The sequence below is a fragment of the Drosophila rhopaloa genome, unplaced genomic scaffold (genome assembly GCF_018152115.1).
Source record: "Drosophila rhopaloa isolate 14029-0021.01 unplaced genomic scaffold, ASM1815211v1 contig_167, whole genome shotgun sequence".
Classification (NCBI taxonomy): Eukaryota; Metazoa; Arthropoda; class Insecta; order Diptera; family Drosophilidae; genus Drosophila; species Drosophila rhopaloa.
This window is the reverse complement of record NW_025335047.1, coordinates 7,529,823-7,549,667: the sequence shown is the minus strand read 5'-3', so window position 1 is coordinate 7,549,667 and position 19,845 is coordinate 7,529,823. Positions and strand designations below refer to the sequence as shown.

Genomic DNA, 19,845 nt, shown 5'->3' with positions numbered 1-19,845 from the left:
ATTATGAATTTATAATTACGAATGCATAACTTATTGTACTAATCTCAAAACGAAAAGAATCTTAATTAAATCTTAATGTCCCCATGTTAAAGCCAAAAATTAACCATTTTATTTTATTTGGGAAATGATTAAGTTTTGAAGTTACGCATAGAGCAACTAAATAACATAATGTATTCAAATTAATGAAAAACTAAGTATGTAGATGTTAATTAACTTATTAATAATGTATTTTAAATAAAATATCTTTCCACTTGCCTTTGAAATAATACATAGGTTATTGTAAGGAAGTAATAATAAGAATTAGATAATCAGTATTTCTACTTTCCCATATTCTCTTAATAGCATGTCTCAACAACTATTTAGTTGTATCTAAAATAAGAACAAATCCCTTCTGAGCACAGGACCTCATGTGTCGAACCCATCTCCTGGCCAGGACCCCCATGGTTAACGTTTGACGGATTTATGGCGAGCAATTTAACGCCCGATTGCCGGCCGAGCGGAATGTCGGGCCACGTTAGCACCTTTTGACATGACATTGAGTGGTGCTCGGGGTCCGTATCCTCGTCAACTTTCGTCCTGCCGTTTGGCTTTAAATCGAACAATTAATGTGCAAATAAAACTCATTAAATATTAATTGAGTTCGATAATTACAGCGCTGACAGAGATTCGCGAGTGGTGGCAACATGTTGCCGCAACACCATCACTGCGGAACTCGCACAGTTTGCCACCAGCAATCCGTCAATTCCTTAATGCGTTAGCACACCTTGGTGATTTATTAGGGGTTCTAACCCGCGCGGTCTGACCCGCCTCATCTGATTCGATTTCCATCATCCTGGCAACATGCCGTGTTGTACCGAGCCCGCACGTTTTCATTCATAACTCGTCGCGTGGCTGGGGCATCTTCGTGGCGGCGCTTCGTCCTGGTGGCCTTCGTGTCCTTTGGCTCCTCGGATCCTGCGCTTCGTGTGCGGGCGCTTCGAAGCGCCTAATATAAAAACACGCCGTAATCGCTATGCTCCGTGAGTCCTCCGCTCGTCGTCAGCCTGTTGCGTTCGAGATTCGATGCTGGCACAAACAGCAGCATCTGAAAAAGCAGAAAAAACACTAAACTCAGCCGTACCAGCAGCAACAGTTTCAGATTCCGAATCAGTTGCCGTTTCGCGACGCGGCGCGTGAATACATAAAATAAATTAGAAAAAGATAAATAAGCCACAAAAGCGGTTAAATCTCACACACACAAACACACTCGCGAAATATCTCGATCGTCATAAATCAATCCGTCGAGTGCGTTTCAGATCCACCGAAATTAGGGGCAATTACCACTGATAAGGTGATTTCTCTTTATGTGACATTTTTTGGAAAAAAAAGCCGAGACAGCGTCTTTTATGTTTTTGAGTAGGTGTTTTTTAAATTGGTTCGGAACCATATCAGATTTCAGAGCAAAAACCTAAACGAAAAAGTTACACAAGTTGTATCCCGAAATGGGGCAAGATTGATTGATTGCTTAAAAAACGTTTAAGCTAATTAGTTTTCCTTTCTACGTGTTGAAGGCATTGTTGCCTCTGGTTTCAGGTAACAATATCATGTGACTTAATAGACTGTAAACAAGCTTAGCGAAACTTTCTGCTGACAGCGTCGGCAATCACACCTTGTAATTTACAGGAGACGGTGGTTTCCTTAACGACCCGCTTTCCTTTTCCCTAGATTCCCGATTGATTGACCTTTGTTTGCGTTCTTTTATGGCCTAATCAAATCGGATTTACGGTTTTTAAAGCTGCTGAAACTTTTCGCCCATGTGCTCTCCACATACTCGTATTTGCATACGTACATATGTAAATATTTCAAGTTGGAATAGATAACAGGATTTCATTTCCTTGTGTTTAGGCCTGCCTCTGAATTGCCGATAAAACAAGAAGGGACGTGCTGGCAAGTAGCCCCGGGCAATCACGATTTCCGTCACCGGGATATGAGGACGACAATGGCTGTCAGGAGCACCATCCTCAGTGGGGCAGGGCAGTTTTATTGCCTTGAATTCTATATTACTTCCAGAAAATCAATATTTGTTCAACTTCAAATGTAAGAATTCATTCATTACATCCCGCCTTCTGGGAAACTTTGAGCAGAAGAATTCCTCTGCGGCAAGGCTTCATCTGTTCGTTCGCCCCACTCCCGAACCCAAATTCAATTGGACTGCAATTTCCGTTGCAACTTCGGCGCTGGCGTACCCTTCGCATTTCCCAGTGTTTACGCGATCTATTAGGGGAAATCAATAGCCATCAATTGTCGTTCCCGAAAAGTGCGGCAGCCACCCACGAGTTTCGCACGGATTCCTAAATCCTTGTTCACCAAATGGCATCTGTATGACATGTGATTGCCGGCAGGACTAATGCGGCTGCCATTTCGCCAGTTACTTATTTCTGATGTCTAAGCTCCTGCTGACAGGTGGGATTTGGGTTCGTCCCCCAGTCGAAAACAAAAGAGCTGCCATAATTTTGAATGGGGAAAACTTTGAATTCCCGATAAAGTGTGAAACTTAGTGCTTTCACGTTTGAAACAATGTAAAAATTTCCGCATCAAGGATTTTCTTATGAAATTTAATTTAAATTTAAAATGGCTCTTTTACAAAAAGCTATTTGAGTTCAAATTTAACTTTGTAACCGAAACCTCTCATGACCTGGGCGATTATACAATTAAAAAGTGTTTAACGCCTTGTGGCAACAGTGCAAAACTTAATTTTGAGTTATAGAGAAGTTAGGGTAATAGGAGCTAAAACTTTGACTTACGAGCACAACATTGCAGGAAGTTTAGCTATTCAGGCAACTGTTGCTTAATGTTGTTAGTAACAATAAGTAAGTTTTGTTTTGGTAATTGTAAAGTGCAGTATGTAGCAAAACAAAAGTGAAACTTAAATTTATTTAATACAATTAAAAAGAACCTAGCTCAGAAGGGCAAAACGTGGGAAGGAAAATATGTACAGTATATGAGATAGAATTACAAAGGACTAAACTTATCATGGCCAATTAGAGTTCCACCGTTGCTTTAAACTTTATTATGCACTTACATGTGTTTATTTATAGGACATGCAAAAATCTGTCTTAATGTGAATTTAGAATATACAAAATATACCCTTTCAGTGGTAAAGTAAATATATCAAATTAAAAAACAGATCACATCCTAAACCTCTCTTAAATTGAAACCTACTTAGACTATAGAATTTCTTGAACAACTGCAATATTATATAAACTTCGTTTTGCCAAACTCAACTTGATTTCTCATTTTTAAAATAAGGTTTGCCGTTGACGATTTCAACTTTTCAACAGGAAAATAATCTAATACACTCGTCCAGCAGGTTACACGTCGGCGTCTTCAATTTAAAACCTAATTTCCTTTTTGAACCTTGTGAAAATTTGCACTCAACCCCCATGGCGAAGTGATTGAAAAGTCCAAAGGGACATGAGATTGATATGCATATACGCATGTACATAAAAAACTAGGTTCAGAAGTACCACATATTTACGTGACCCATAAATTATGAGAACACTTCTTGTTGTCAGAATATTGCACATTTTTCACAGGTTAGCTGTCAGCATTTTATTTTCGCTATTCCAGTGGGAAAACGGCAGAAGTCAAAGTTGGCAGAAGGCAATGGCTCTGAAATTTTGAAAATAATAGCCGCAGATAAGCTTAATTTTCCATAAAAATTAACACAATAAAATGTAACATTAATATAGGATTTTTAATACCCTACACTAGAATAAATAATAAATTATAAAGTAAATAATATATCGGTTACTTGCAGCTCATTGAATTAATATTACTGCATTCTTACCATAATAATCAAATTGGTACGCAACGATGATTGAAAAAATGGTTTATCAATATTTATGGTTTTGCTTAATTTTGATAAATAACATAAGCTTTTTATGTACCAAAGCAATTTGCATTGCATGCAAATCTGTAAATTGTGCACTCACCCATGCAACTCTATCGTTTTTCTCGTTTTTCGCAGAATGATGAAAGCCACAGCGTGGTTTTGTCCGGTGTTATTAACTTTACTGTGTGCCACAAGGCTCGTCTGCACGGCCCAGCGGGGAGGAGCCGGAGGAGGGGCAGGAGGAGGATCAGGAGGAGCTGAGGTCGGCGGAAGCGGCCGCACAAACGGATATCCTCTGGACTACCCTGATGTACGGAACACACAGGTGGGCATTTCTGAGTCCATTTCTTTGTGAGTGGCAGCAGTTTTTGCGTCACTCGTGTGAATGTTTTTCGAATGCATATTCAATTATTGGCTCTGCATTTTTCCAACAGTCGTTTTCACAGCTCCTTTGACACCAGTCATTGGTATCTGTATCTGTTCATAAATTGACACATTGTTCGTTACAACATGCAGCCTTTTGAAGACAGTGACCGCAAAGTGTCCTTTTTCGAAGCCTCGTGTTTCGTTAACACGGTTAAGCCTCTTGAAAATTTAACTAAATCAATTCTGAAAATCTTGGATTAGACAATTCCAATATCGATCAATCTTAATATCCTAAATGTTCTTTTTAAGAACATATTATTTATTTTTTTATAGAGTATTTTAACTTGAGCTTGCTAAAACCCCCGTTCCTTTTAGCATAAAGACACATATCAGCATAGTTTTATTTTATTTTTTGTTCACATATTCATATCAGTCGTGGGTAGCACTTCAGATGTCGGAAATGAAAGACTGCTAATGGTGGTATGTTATCAAAATGTTTTTTAGAAGTGGTTTGCCCTATGAATTTTATAGTGGTTGCAAATCTATTTTCTATGAAATTCTAAGAAAGCACCATTAGGTGCGTAATATGTCAGTTCTTTGAAACTACCTATACATCAGTTAATATCAGATTGAATCTGGACGCTGGTACAATCTAATCTACCCACTTCATGGGTGGGAAGTACATACCTCAATGTGAAACTGGTTCGGAGCGAACGGTTAGTCATATATTATTTTCTTAAGCAAATACGAACGTGGCAACAGAATTGATTTGCTTCTACGGATTGACTTTCAAAACAAATGGAAATTTTCGTCAAGGATTTTGTCCAAGCGTCATTAGAAGAAAACAAAAAACAATTTGTTTGTCTTGAACAACTCCTGTTGTCCACAATCAAAAGTTTCACCTCTGTTTTTTAAGAAGTTCAAGTTTCGTGAAGTCGATTCTTTATTCTGCGCAATTTAAAAGGGAGGCTGATTCGTTTGTGAAATTGGAGATTTAAACACGTTAATGCGAGACACGTAAACAATTTAATTTTATTTGGTGAAAGAAATGATGATTTATCATGATGCTGCGATTTATAAATAAGCCCCGGAGCAATGTTAAAAGCCAATTACGAAATTTTCCATTTGTACCAGCAAATATGACACATCATTAACCACAGGCATATACAACATACATTTATACAAACATATGTTCCGATAAGGGTCGATTTGCCAACTAATCATTGAAGTAGCGATTCTTTGATTGATGTATGTACGTCAATCAATCAGTTTATCAACGCACGCAAAGGCTAAACAATCAAAGAAACAATAGCAATATTGCCATGGTCCGAAAAGCGAAAGCTCAATTATGTGATAAGAGTTTACATTTTCGAGTTCCGCCGTACAATAAATCCACAGTCCATCGCATGTTTTCGGGTAGTTTTAATTGTTCAGATTGTAGGAACTATAAAGCTAAATGAGGAATGCGTGACTACAAAACACGATGTGACTTCATGAGGTCTTAATCCTAAGCCTAAAAGTGTTTTCACTTGATTTTGGTAGAAACACGGTTAATAATTTAGTTATAACAGTTTAATCTTTGCACCACATTTCGCTTTAAAACTCTTTGTTTTATAACCTAGTTACTTTGAGACGTGGAATTTTAAAGGAGTTCTGAGAAAGTGCAAGAGGCCAAGTCTTTAGGAACCATTGGAATTACCAAACTAGCTTCCTAGACCACTGAAGAATCAGTCGTAGAGTCTTCGGTCGCCTGGGTAGTGGAATCACTGGGAACTTCGGGAGCCTCTGTGGTGGAATCCTCGGGGACTACAGGTGCCTGTGTAGTAGAATCCTCAGGAACTACAGGTTCCTGTGTGGTGGAATCCTCGGGAACTACAGGTGCCTGTGTGGTGGAATCCTCGGGAACTACAGGGGCCTGTGTGGTAGAATCCTCAGGAACTTCGGGTGCCTGTGTGGTGGAATCCTCGGGAACTACGGGTGCTTGAGTGGTGGAATCCTCGGGAGTCTGTGTGGTAGAATCCTCTGGTTCTTCTGGACTCAAAGTGGTTTCCGCAGGAGAACCGCTGCCGTCTTCGGAATCGGTGGTGTTATCCTCAGGGGCCAGAGTGGTTTCTTCAGTGGAACCGCTGCCGTCCTCGGAGTCGGTGGTGTTATCCTCAGGGGCCAGAGTGGTTTCTTCAGTGGAACCGCTGCCGTCTTCGAAATCGGTGGTGTTATCCTCAGGGGCCAGAGTGGTTTCTTCAGTGGAACCGCTGCCGTCCTCGGAGTCGGTGGTGTTATCCTCAGGGGCCAGAGTGGTTTCTTCTGTGGAACCGCTGCCATCTTCGGAGTCGGTGGTGATTTCCTCAGGTGCCCGAGTGGTGGTCTCTTCTGGAACTTCAGGGTTGAAGGTGGTTTCCTCGACAGGGCTAGTCACATCGGTGGTGGATGCAATATCGTCTTCGGTCACTTTGGGGAGATCAGTTGGTGGTGGGGGTTGGTGACCTCCATGTCCGTGTCCGTGACCATGATTGTTTCCATGGCCTTGTCCATTTCCGTGACCACCGTTCCATTGTCCGTGATTGTTTCCGCCATTCCACTGACCCTGGCCATGACCATTTCCATTTCCATTCCACTGACTCTGGCCATTTCCATTTCCATTCCACTGACCCTGACCCTGGCTATTTCCATTCCACTGACCCTGACCGTGGCTATTTCCATTCCACTGACCCTGACCCTGGCCATTTCCATTCCAATGACCCTGGCCATTCTGATTATTCCACTGATTTTGGCCATTCCACTGGTTCTGGCCATTCCACTTTTGCTCCTGCACGTTTTGGCTGTCATCGGATCCCCAGCCGAACTTCCTGATCCAGTTGCCGCCAAAGTTTCCCAACCAGCCGCCGTTCGGCCGGGCCACAGCCACTGCCACTAGGGCCGTCAACAAGAAGAGCGTTAGAACCTTCATTTCGCAATCGTTTCGAATATACTACCTGGGCCTACAGGTGGCTATAGCTTTTATAGAAATCTGATAGCCAGGTCCATTCATTCCCAGACATAGCGACCACACACTGTGGCACGTTCTTATCTAATCGCTGGCGTTTCTGATAGCCAGACAAACAATAATCGTAATTATCATATTTTTCTAAACATGAATTCGGATTGGTTGTTTACCGTTTGCCTTGAACTTAGACATGTAAATTCTTCTTGGAAAAAAATAAAAATTTGTTAAATTTTTCCAAAGAAAAAGTTATAAACATTTGTTAGATTAAATGTGAAATTTTCGTAATATCTTTATGATTTAGCCGCAGACGCCTTAAATCGTTTTATTATGCTTAAGTGTCACGAAAAGAAATGTTTTTTGGCGTTGTCATGCGATAATTATTAAAGTAGTTTTTCAGTCGTTTCTTAGCCCAAGAATCGCAATTGTTTTTTAATTTCTTTTCAGCTGTGACTCACGAATTTGCTTGAAATTTTCTTGCCTATCAGTGAAGAGTTCTTATCGCGAAATTTCCGATTGATCATCATGGAAAAAACGTAGGGCTGCCCCGATAAGATTCTTGTATTGATTTAGATCGATAATTTTCCAATGTGGGAAAAACAAAAAGTGATGTAATGCTTTAGATAGTCCAATCTCCTAAGATTACCCCCAATCGATGCCAATTGCCTGTCAAAGATTTTAATTTTCTTGAAAACAAAAAATTAAACTTAACACGCAGAACTTTATATAAGATAGGGACTTAAAACTTTTTGCATTACCTTGCCACGATTTTATTATGCCAAGCGCCAAGAAGTTTCCCGTAAATGTAAATGTCCGTACTATATATACATGTATACATTTTTCCCCCGTCTAGGATGACTTTATACTGGCCAAGCGAAACAAACCGTCGCTGTCCATTGTCAATCCCCTGGATGTGCTGCGTCAGCGGCTGCTCCTGGAAATCGCACGCAGGCAAATGAAGGAGAACTCCCGCCAGGTGAGTTTTGTATTCAGGGGGGGATGTCAGGGGATTTCTGCAATAAACGAACCGCGCTGACCACTTTGCAAGGTATTTTTAATAAGCGAAAAAAGGAAAACAGAAAGAAAACTTTGACTACGGCATCCAAGACAAACGGAAAACAATTCTCGCTAAAATGCTGCCCTAAGTGGAAAGAGTAATTCGGTGCAAAGTATAAATGAAAATGTAGCGGCTAATCAAAACTAGAATGCCTAATGAGAAATACTTTCCGAACGCATATAGAACGCAGCTGCAGAAAGTTTTTTAATTCCTCGCCGGGCGGAGTCCAATAAATATTCCGGGTGCCAGAAGACTCCTCAAGCCCACATACTTGCTCCGGGAATATAAACAACACATCCTGGCAGAACCCGAAACAGGGCTTAAGCACTTCGGATGGCCCTGACACCCAAAATATACATGCACGGGGCTCAGCGCCAAAACAAAGCCAACGTTGCGTATGTGTGACACAAATATTTTCGCTCGGAAACAAAGCGAGTTTATTTGGTTACCAAACGATCCAAGCCCCAAGGCACAACACAAAAGACAAAAAAAGGACAAAAAAATCAAACGTTTTAATGCGAGGAATTCAAACGATTTGCCTTGATAACTTCACCTTTCGCCCACGAATTTTTGTTAAAGAGGGTCATGGATGAACATGGATGTGCCTATGTGCCCATGTGCCTATGTGCCTCCTATCCACCTATTCACACAAGCCAGATAACAGTATTGATTTGTCAAAGGGGTTTTTTAAATTAATCCATGCATCCCAAAAGCAATTCGAATCGGTGAAAGATGAGCTCAGCATATATATTATTCTATGCATACAACTGGTTCTTTAAGTATCCTGCAGTGAGATTGGTAAACAAAAGGAGTGTTAAACGAATAAATGAGGATTTCATGAGACAGTTTCCACCTCAAACAATTAATGCCAGGGAAAATAGAATTTATAAATAGAAATAAATATCTTCAATAGCTAGCAATTTTATCAGAAATACTTTCATTTGAATTCAAATTAAATGGAATTGACTTTAAAGTTTTAAATAAATAGATCGTAGTTTTCCAGCAGCTGAAAACAGACATTTAAATAATCAAACAATGCACCGCAATTTGAAAGTTCGACATCGAATCCTAGCTCAAAGCAAATAATTCACTCGTTTAAAACCTCCAAAGTGGTCTGCAAATAGAAAGAATTAAAAGAATGAATGCAAGGTGTTAAAATGAAAGTGTGATGTTATGCTTGAATAGTTGGGTATTAAAGTAGGAAAAATCCCATTCCACATGATGTCTCCCGAACAATAAATAATCTTAGTTTTAAACATCAAGCTGATATTCAAGCAAAATGGTTACAAAATGAACTTGAATATCTGTGGCTTTAAAGAATAGCATTAAATTGTTAGTTCCAAGTATGGAAAGTGTTCAAATGAAACCCTCACTCTCAATTAATGACATTTGATTTGTGAATGAAATTGAAACGTTAACCACATTGCCAATGTGGTCATCCATCATGCATGTCAATCGAGTTTAGCTTTTCCCTCTTAGAAAGGAGGGTACATCATGTCTGCTGGGAAATGGGACTTGTTTGACTACCCATGCACTTTGTCACCCATTTTACAGCATTTAACAGCATTTTATGTGAACCGAGTTACCTTTTTTTGTGCTTGCCCAGGTCGAACTGAATCGCGCCATCCTGAAGAACGTGGGCAAGCGAGTCCTGCTGCGAGGAGTCGTATCCGGATCCGGATCCCCCAAGGTCAGCAGGCGGTACCGCCAGCAGCAGTGGCCAGTCGAGCGGGAACTGGAACTGGAGCGGGAGCGGGAACGGGAACGGGATGGGGATGCGGAGCCGGAGGAGCAGCTGGGCCGTCAACAGCTGCTGCCCTGGAAGCATTTCCCCAGCCAACTGTGGAGCTACGGTTGGGCCCGGTCCCCGTACACGGCGTCGTCACAGTTTGCGGATTCCCTGCAATCAACATCCATTCGACCACAATCCCAGGCACTCCCAGGTCAGCAGTTGCTCAGCTATGCGAAGAACTCTCTGGACGTGGCCGGAATGGGTCTGGCCAGGCATCGGGTCAACGGAAATGAAGCCAACGAAACAAATCATGAACATGAAAACGTGAATGAGAACGAGAATGAAAATGAAAACGACGACGGCAGTAAAAACCCGGCGAGATATGTGGATGACGACGAGGAGAACGACAATGACGTGGGTCCGGAGGGATTGGGTGTGGGTGTGGGACTGGGTTTGGGACAGGGGCTGGGTCTGGGTCTGGGTCTGGAGAGGTTCGATGTGTTCGAGGGCAAGCCCAACTGGGCCAACGAGGAACCGAACGAGGTGGGTCGGTCCGTGGTCAATGCAAATGACCGCCTGCCCTGGCCATTTCCCTACCGCTCTCACAAAAGCCAGCATAATGTTAATTAAGTAAGTGGGGATTGAGATGCAGCTACAGATACAGATACAGATACGGATACTGATATAGCTAAAGATACAAATACAGATACGGATACAGTTAAATATACCGATACGGATAGAAGGATAGGGGCACCCGACAGCTTGGTGCTGCTAGGCGGTTATTAATGAAAATCGACGGTTCCTAATGAATGGCTGGCTACAAGGCAGGCATGTTGTGTGTGCACATACTCCCTTGATGACAAACTTACTCCCACGTTGCTAGATGTATTCGCATTTGAACTCTATTTTATCGAAAATAACCAACGGTGTATGTAACGATTTATGCTACCTCTCACAGATACTGTTGAATATAAAGACCTCCCTCCCCACGATTACACACACGATTGATGTCAAACATACTTTTACTAGATCGAAAACACTCCTACTAAAATACACCAACGATATAGCGAACAAAACTCCAAAGATTTATAAACGTAAATGCATGCGTAATTGATAGTGATCTATGTGTAATTTTAATAATTATTTTAATGATTAACGTTAATCAATTGCATGCAATATTGACCTGTCTAACGAGATTTTCATGTTTTTATTCGTGTAAGCAAAAACTGTGCATCTCTTATTTACTTAACTTAAATAATAATTGTGGTTTACATTCTCCGCGGGCGGAAATCGGTTTTTATGTTTGCTCCGTTGTGCTTAAACTTGTATAAAAAATGCTCAAATAGAATTAACATAACGCAGATACTATTTACATGTTCTTTTTGTCAACGCTTGCATTTGGTCACTATTACATTTACGTTGTTGAAGGGTTCAAGTTTTAAGATATTAAGCGAAAAATGGTTCCAAATCATACGAATAACGATTTTAAAGTCAGCCCCAAATTACCCAAGCAAGTACTTCGATACATGAATACGCCACGTGTTGTGTAGATTAACAAGGAATTTACCGAGCAAATTAACCATTTAATAGTTACGTTCTGTACATTAATAAGTTTAATACAAATTAATTTCTATATGTGTATGTAAATAAAAATCTTTTTCAAAAAAGCTAAACTAATGAAATTCCAAAAAAAGAAATCAAACGAAATTATATATTATACAAAATTATATGTATGTACGGATATACTTATTAAAAAATAAAATCATGAGGCATTGACATGACATTCAATTATAAAGCATTCCGTTTAATTAACTTTCTAAGGACTCAATTCCCCGGATAAGCATTTGTATTTCTCTCGCAATTATTTCAAGGGCAAGAGGGAGGAAGATAAAACAAAGGTTTTTGAACTCACCTTCAATCAATACCTACGGCAATTGTGTTTACATGGGTTTTTTCAATAGACGTCTGCAACAGGCAGAGTGACGCGTTCCGTTTCCTTAACAGGGTACCAAGTGATGTTTAAGTTTTCCAAAGAATTTGCCATATAGCTAAAGGCCAAGAAAAACGTGTATTTTAATTCCATTTACTAATGCCTTTATTGAACGCTGCGATTTGGCTACTCACATGCCTTAACTCTCTAAGGGTTTGGTGCGCTTTTTGGAATGACCGCCTTGCGGGGATTGACCAAAATGGATAAGAGCTAATAATTGTGCTGGTTGTTCCCGAGTGCAAACAACTTGCCCTACCTCACCCGAGGGCTTAATTAATAACGTTGTATTTGCGCCGGATTACACGAAACTTTAACGTCCACCCAACGAAAAAAGATAATTATCACAGGGCCATTAGGAGCCCCACTCACGTACAGCCGTTGACATGATGGCAAACAATGGCCATCGGTATTGGGAGGGGGGGTGGTGGTCGAGGTTCACTTGATGTCACAGAGCAGGGCCACGCCGCGAAGGGTCCAGTGCTTGGGATTGAATTCGGTCTCGAAATCAATCGAACCCACGTACTTTAAGTCGGTGCGCTGGGGCTTGCGGTAGATGGGGCACTCGTACAACTTGGGATCCTTCCCAGCCGTCGTGTTTATCGCGTATATATAGATGACGGGCATCTGCTCGTAGAGCACCTTCATCTTGGACTCAATCAGCTTGCCGCTGCGGCGATCCAGCGAAGCACCTGCAAGTACCGGCGTAGAGTTTCCAAGTTCACAATCTGGTGCCAGACACTTACCCTCCAGGAACAATCCGTGCACATACACCCCCTCCGTGGGATACTCGGTGATGTCCTCCCTGTTGTAGCGCGTTATTTGATTCTGTAGCACCACCGAGTCCAGGGCCCAACCTTTGTGAGCTCGCGTCACCTCCTGACATCGATTGTGCCACGAGGGGATTTTCAAGTGTTGCCGCATATATATACGTATATTTGCAAAGAAAAGGAAGACACCGTGTGAATAACCTTTGAGGTGGGGAATCTGATATGTCAATCACCACAATCAGGAAAAGAAAAGTACGCTTTAATGGCAATCGCTGGGCATAAAGGAAATGCTCCTTACGATGTGCCTGACAAAGGACCTTTTTCGATTCCTGGCTTGGTATTCATATCCCGTTCGCTTATTAAGCAACTATGCATTAATAAATTAATTCTGCCCACTCATCTCGCTGTTAATATTCACCTGTCGCATGGCTGTTAGAAATCCTTGGGGATTAAAGAAGCCGGTCATCCAGAAAACCTAGTTGTGGGTCAATAAAGGAGAGATGGGTTGGCCTTGGATAGTTGTGCATTGTCCCACTCACCTTGGGCCGATCCGTTGATATCCAAGTTCTGAACTGCCCATTGCGTTCCAGTAGCTCGGTGTACCAAAAGCCCAGTGTGGTTGATTCCCAGGAAATCTGCAAGTGACATGGACATGAAATTATCGCTTTTCCGAGATTCAAACGAGGCAAATGCAATGAAACTCTGCGATGAAGAGTATGAAAGACTTTATTCATAATCAAATAAAGTATATTAGATTTTGCAAATCCTGGCAACGACTCATTTGTCCAGCTTGATGTTCATTCTGCGACAGAAGGACTCCATTTCCTCGAACGAAGTGAATAACACACCGTCTTTTGGTATAATGGGCAGATGAAGGCCAGAGTTGACGGGACAGAAGCAATCGCTTAGCTTGATGCCCCGAGCTATTGTGTATTCTGCCTCATCGAAGAGCTTGCGCTTCAGCTCAAAGGCCGTCTTTCCCATGCGCACTGTATTGTCTTGCGATGAAATTGAGCCAGATATGTCGTCAATTTCGGAGTCCACTTGATAATCGATCTTGTTATGGATGGTATGCAACCTCTCCACGAGAGTGCTGGAACTTATGGGGTCTTGGGTCCTAGGGATTGGAGTTTCCGACCGGTTCGCCTTCAAGAATCCATAGGTGCGAGTCGTGAGATCGTCACGCGTCTCGGGTCCAAGATTAAAATTGGCATCTTTTTTAAACCGATACTCCTTATCTGACATTGTTTTATTGATAGTATAAATCTTTACTTGTTTCCCTAGGTAATTTCTGATAGTAGTATGTATATATATTAAAATTGTGCTCTTATATAATTGAAGGTATTCTCTAGGCCAACTCAAAACAAATATTTTAATATTTAAGCAAAGAAACATTTTAGTTGAACTCGCCAACTTGAAAAAGGACGTGCTAAATAACCCTTTTTTTTTTGCAAAACCTGTTGTACCTTTCCACAAATAGAAAAATTCAATGTATTTTTCGTTATTTTCTACAGAAACCAAATATGATTTGCAAGCATTGAGGCGTCAAACGTTTTCACGCATAATTTACGAGTACCCAAACATGAAAGGCAGGCAATAAAAATAAATATATTTCCCCAGATAGAAATTAAAAACAAAAATTGTGGAATTTCTATTTTTCAGGTCAGAGTTTAAAGAGAGGATTAACGTAAATGCTGGCAAAGTTTTAACTAAACTTAGTTTCCCATTAAGACTACAAATATAGGGCACTTTTAGTGGACCTACCTTCATCCAGGTCTCTGGTATACGGGCGTCGTACATGGCATCGAGTGACTCCTTCAGGGCCGGACTCATCACAATGGTGCCATCAATCGCCAGCTTGAGGTCGCAGAGGCAGGTGTGGACCCGTTTAATGACCCTTTGCATGCGATCGATTTCCTGCCTGCAATTAAACACCCCCGATTACCATGCGTTCGCCATCGTGATGGGGGACCACTCGCCTGAGGAAAATATTCATGGGCAGGAGGATGCCCATCCGCGTCAGGTTCTCCCGCACCTCGTAGGCGTTGTACTGGGCGGGCAGCTTGCGCAGCATGTCATCCGCCAGTTGGTAGACGATGCTCTCCCGGGTCTCGCCCCCCCACCGCCGCCCTCCTTGGGCTGCACACTGAGGATGGTGTCGAGGATGCCTGATGGGGCAGAGTCAGAGGTAAACAATCAAGGATTCGGGGCCATCGAATATGCTAATGCGCTAATGCCCGAGTGGGTTGCCCGCCGAAGGAGGAGCTCCTAAAATGGAGCACGCGGCGCGAAAGCTCACGGAATATTCGGATTATTGATTTCACACACATTTCGGCGGGCATGCCCGAATTGATTATGCAACAGGGATTTACATTAAATTAAGCACATTGATAATTTATGGCCCCCTATCGGTGTCCATCAACATCAACCGAATTAAACTAAAAATAAGCGATTCTGGTGGGAAGGACGCTTGCGTTTCGGTGGTCGAATTAAATTCGCAAATCGGAAATTGGAAATCGGAAATCACGGACTCACCTTTGGCCGAGTTTATTTGGTACGTGATGTCGGCATTCGAATGCAGGCCAAATACCTCGGGGGTGTCGTAGGCCGGCAAACTGTTGATATAATCGATGAAGCCCTGCAGGCTCTTCGTGCCCGGCACCTTGTATCCCTTGTAGAACTCGAAGGAGTTCGAGAGCAGCGGCTCGCAGAACCACACCGAGGTGAAGGTGGTGAGCAGTCGCTTGTCAAAGTCGTCCGTCACCCGGCCGCCGTACTGCACCTCGCCAATCATGTAGACCAGCGTCTGCCAGGAGACGCCCTTCTTCGGGTCCATCTCGTCGAGGTGGTTCTGGATGAACTGCACGCTGGCGGCGAAGTCGGCCTGGTTGAACTCGTAGGGTATGTTCCAGCCCAGTGGGCCGAACTTGCGACGCTCCTGGACGATGGTGTGCAGGAAGGCCACCGTGTAGAGGAGCGGGGGCCACTGGGAGGCCGATGTGTAGTCGAGGAAGTCCTGGGTGAACGACTGGCGGCCGGAAAAAGATTGAAAATTAAATATTAAGCAGTTGATGCCTGCCCCCTCCTCGCTGCCAACTGAATTATTTGCCCACCTGGTAGCTGCGCTTTAGACTGGCACGTATCCCCTGTGGTGGTTCATTAGTGAATTTGAGAGCCATCTGCAGCAATCCGATGGGGAACTCGTTGTGCGGCTCCGTCGTTACCCACATGCGGAAGGAGTCGTCTATGTGCTCGCTCTCCACCAGCATGTCGATTATCTCGGTGCAGAAGGGCAGGGACAGGTGCACGTTCTGGAGCAGCACCCATCCACCGATTGCCATCGACTCGATTATCATCTTGCGCGCATGGTACTCCTGCCCCTGACCCATCGACACACATTTGAGAACTGTGGGAGTGGGTGTGTGTATGGGCGGTGATTTAATCAGCGATATGATGGGGCTCTTCATAGCACTTACCTATGCTCTTCTGCTTGGCCAGAGCGCCAATCTGGGTGGTTGGATCCGATCCTATCGAGAGTAGGCACACAAAAGGGGTGCGGGGTTCCGACTCGAGCCTACACAAAAGATTCACGGGTTTAGAGTCTGTTCAGTTGACCTTTTATAATATGCACTCGATGCCCAAATTGGTTTAAATTTTTATTTAGGGTGTAACATTTGCTGTTATGATTTGGTTATTAATAACAATACATAACAGAATACAGGTTTCATAATAAATTTTTTGCGAAAACGGACCAAACAAAAAATGTTTAAGTTTGAATGCCAATCGATGGGGAATTTTATAACGAGTTCAGTAAAGTATGGTATTGCATATTTGGCATACTATTTGCATTGTTATTGCCAAAGTAAAATAAGTATTGGTAATTTTCCGAAAAATATGAGTTTTAAATGTGTTTTTCGTTGTAACATTACTAAAATGAGACCCAATGAAAATCTAAAATATTGATTTGTATAGCTCGTTTTGAAATCTTACCACATTTCCTCTAGATCAAGAATTTGCATTTCGCTGTACTCGCCTCCCAGAGATTCTTAAAATAAATAAATTAATAAATATTTAAAAGTGCTAATACAACAATTGATCCCACCTTCTATGTACTTCTTCGCCTGGGAAATGGTGCGATCGGGACACCAAGACCGGATGAGCAGCAGCTTCCGGAAACCATCCAAGAGGGCATTGTATCCGCAGGGGATTTCCTCGTTCTCCGGCTTCTCGCACTCGTACCAGCAGCGCCAGTCCCGTTCGTTCAGCTCTATCACCTGGAGAACCGTGGAGAAGGTGTCCAGCTTGCTGATCTCCACCAGATTCAGCCAGGTTATGTCCAGGATCCAGCGGAAGGGTTTCGGGGTGACGGCATTCAAGTCCAACGAGGCGCCGCCCTTGATGAAGGTCAGGAACTCCTCGTGGCTGATGTTTCCATTGTGGTAGTCAATCTTGATGGCCAGCATCAGGGTGAACAATTGCTTGTGTCGCTCGTAGAGACTACGATTGGTAAACTTGTACACCTCGTAGGTGAGATAGCGCAAAATGATGTTTATTCGCTCCTCCGTCACACTGGACTTGGTCGACTTGGTAATGGAGCAGTTGAAGATGACCAGAAATTGTTTCAGGGAGTTCTGGTACATGGCATTCACATTGCTCATCTCCACAATCAGGAAGTAAAGAATCGATCCACGTTTGGCCACCGCCCGGAACTCCTCCCGTGCCTTCATAATCTTACGCTCCGTGACCTCGGAAATCTTCAGTTTCTGGTTGACCTCCTCGGCCGTGGTTTTCGTGACCCGCAGCACTTCTATCAGGGCTTCGTCGTCCACCAGGGATCCCTGCGATGAGCTCAGGCGGAGCAGGAGGTTCGCCTCCAGTTCCTTCATATTCCTCTGGTTCTGCATGACCGTTTCGAAGAGAGCCACCCGCTCGGCCTCCAGATCGGACTTCTCCATGAGGATCACCCGGCCCAGGAGCTGGTCCTCCAGCCCCCGCATGGTGACCGTAAAATCGATGATCGAGGTCTTGGCACTGACCTCCGGACTGAAGGCCGGATTGGGCAGTTTCGTGGTGATGTAGAGCATGAAGCCCGGCATCACATCGCACTCCTTGTCGCCCACCAACACCTTCTCAATGCTGCCCGACTTGATGAAGTTCTTCTCCAGCACATTGTCGATGACCGGATCCAGGTCGATGCCCACATCCTCGATCAGGAGGGGTCTGCCCAGCGACAGCGAGTCCTCGAGATGGGTGCGGAAGTACTTGTGGTTCAGCGAGGTGATCTGCAGCTCGTTTTTGTCTTCCTTGCACTTGATCCAGATCTTGCCCTGCGTCTGCGGATCGACCAGCAGTGGATAGCTGCTGGACTTGGTGGCTATCAGGGCGTTCTGCACCGACAACTCATCGTTCGGCAATCCCTGCAACGTCCATTCCGACACCGTCGAAGAGTCCACCAGCATGTTGATTATGTTCAGACCCGTGGTAAAGGGTATATTCTTCTGTTTCAGTATGCCCATCCAGGTCTTAATGAGATTGGCTCGGAATTCCTGATTGTAGGGTCCGCAGTAGGATAGAAACCCGGTGGCCAGAAGGACATCGCCCACCAGTTTGCCCAGCTGTATCTTGAACTCCTTGCTCTGGTTGGTCCATCGGTGTTTCTCATCCGACAATCCATTGATCAAGGCCGTTGCCGCGGTCATCTTACGCAGACAGACATTGGCCGCATCCGTCAACCTCTGTTTCTCGCCCACCGCCTTGTCGTACTGATCCTTCACAGCCTGGAGCGCTTCCTCGCGCTCCCGCAGCTGCTCCTCGGCACCGGCCAAGTCGTCCATGGCGAGCTAAAATGTGAGATTTTTAAACGGGGAAGGTAAGTATCTATTAAATTCGTATTTATGTATTTCCTAAACTTGATTATTAATTTAGTTTTTTAATTAATATTTAAATGACTAGTTAAAACATAGAATAAACACGTAGGCAATAACCTAGTTTTCCTTTTTAATTAAATGTTTACAAAAATAATTACGAATTTTGGCAATTAACAACCAATTTTATGCATTTCTAGTCAGACCCACAGAACAATCATAAAATTGGCAAAAAATTTAAATAAAATCTTATAGAACTCAATAAATAAAAACTTTAAAGATTTAATGGCGCCGTTTGGTTTCCTTTTGGCCAAGCTAGAGCAAAAAACTTATTTTAAGCTTTAAGCTGTTGTTCACTGGAAAGAACATGATTGACGAGCAAGTTGTAGTCGAAACAGATTATGTTAAATTATTCATAAGAAAATAAAAACGATAATGTAGTACTGCTTTAGCAGGACGAAGTTTATTTACTCTTATAGATGAACTAAATTAAGCGCTTAGCCAGACAATTTAAGTAGCTACAGAGTAGTTTGATTTTAATAAAATGAAAATGCTTTATAAAATATAATAAATATAAAGACATAAATATAATTTAAAGGTTGAAAATAGGTTCCTTACTGCCAATACTATGGCTAAAGAAGCTAAGTAACTTGTTAATTTTAATCCTTTATTCCTGTTCCCCATACCTTAAGTCTCGCTTCCTGCATCGTGAGATTTGCCTTCAAGGGCAGCACCTCCTTGTTAACACTGTGGAAGAAGGACATGGCCTTGGTCCAGGACAGCAGACCGGCTACGTCTCCGCACACACGCCGTGCCATGTCCATGTTGTAGTCCTCCATGCGGAAGTACGGCTGCAGCAGATCGATCATCTCGTCGTTGATGGTGTCCTTTGGATAGTTTTGCAGTTGCAGCAGGAACGTGGCACTGGCCATCATCTGGGAGAGGAGTGGGAGGAAATCAAGGAAGTCCGCTATAGTCGAGTTGTCCGACTATGATTTAGCACTATACAAACTACAGTGAACATTACATTTCAGCTGCATACTTATCATGATTGGCATTGATGTATTTCAGTGGCATTTTAATAAAATAACAAGATTATAGCATACCTATTATGTTTGACATTGCAGCATAAATAAAAAAAGAATGCTGACACAAGCTTTGCAGAACCAAATACGAAAGGGGAAATTTCATAAATAAATTTAAAAGCAAGCAATG

The 19,845-nt window shown here is 42.8% G+C and overlaps 3 protein-coding genes across 4 annotated transcripts in view; 1 reads left to right on the top strand and 2 right to left on the bottom strand.

Annotated features, from left to right (window-relative positions):
- The first annotated feature begins 1,042 nt into the window (after nt 1–1,042).
- LOC108042095 lies at nt 1,043–11,804 on the top strand. 2 transcript variants are annotated; one of them, XM_017120221.2, is made up of 4 exons: nt 1,043–1,330; nt 4,010–4,199; nt 8,074–8,196; nt 9,884–11,804. In XM_017120221.2, the coding sequence occupies exons 2-4, from the start codon at nt 4,011–4,013 to the stop codon at nt 10,637–10,639; spliced, it is 1,068 nt and encodes a 355-aa protein (XP_016975710.2). In that variant the 5' UTR covers nt 1,043–1,330; nt 4,010; the 3' UTR covers nt 10,640–11,804. The 2 variants fall into 2 exon arrangements, with proteins under 2 accessions (XP_016975710.2, XP_016975711.2); XM_017120222.2 differs by lacking the exon at nt 1,043–1,330 and adding an exon at nt 1,472–1,572.
- On the bottom strand, nt 5,646–7,187 carry LOC108042094 (merozoite surface antigen 2). Its single transcript, XM_044458642.1, has one exon. It carries the CDS (start codon nt 7,185–7,187, stop codon nt 5,952–5,954), a length of 1,236 nt encoding a protein of 411 aa, XP_044314577.1. The 3' UTR covers nt 5,646–5,951.
- A 329-nt stretch (nt 11,805–12,133) lies between the features above and the next one.
- The window catches only part of LOC108042088 (dynein axonemal heavy chain 5), a 28,170-nt gene continuing 20,458 nt past the window's right edge, over nt 12,134–19,845 (bottom strand). Inside the window, 13 exon segments of the mRNA XM_017120212.2 lie at nt 12,134–12,688; nt 12,743–12,875; nt 13,185–13,241; nt 13,306–13,401; nt 14,531–14,683; nt 14,742–14,887; nt 14,890–14,934; nt 15,302–15,794; nt 15,880–16,172; nt 16,243–16,340; nt 16,757–16,811; nt 16,869–18,606; nt 19,317–19,565. Of these exon segments, the coding sequence (XP_016975701.2) occupies nt 12,435–12,688; nt 12,743–12,875; nt 13,185–13,241; nt 13,306–13,401; nt 14,531–14,683; nt 14,742–14,887; nt 14,890–14,934; nt 15,302–15,794; nt 15,880–16,172; nt 16,243–16,340; nt 16,757–16,811; nt 16,869–18,606; nt 19,317–19,565 (3,810 nt within the window). The 3' untranslated portion in view covers nt 12,134–12,434.

What these genes read in the sequence shown, in the direction of transcription:
- LOC108042095 (XM_017120221.2), top strand. Translation starts at nt 4,011, where the DNA reads ATGATGAAAGCCACAGCGTGGTTTTGTCCGGTGTTATTAACTTTACTG. An exon ending in CTGATGTACGGAACACACAG is followed by an intron (nt 4,200 to 8,073) that starts GTGGGCATTTCT and finishes TCCCCCGTCTAG; the next exon opens with GATGACTTTATACTGGCCAA. An exon ending in TGAAGGAGAACTCCCGCCAG is followed by an intron (nt 8,197 to 9,883) that starts GTGAGTTTTGTA and finishes GTGCTTGCCCAG; the next exon opens with GTCGAACTGAATCGCGCCAT.
- LOC108042094 (XM_044458642.1), bottom strand. Translation starts at nt 7,187, where the DNA reads ATGAAGGTTCTAACGCTCTTCTTGTTGACGGCCCTAGTGGCAGTGGCT.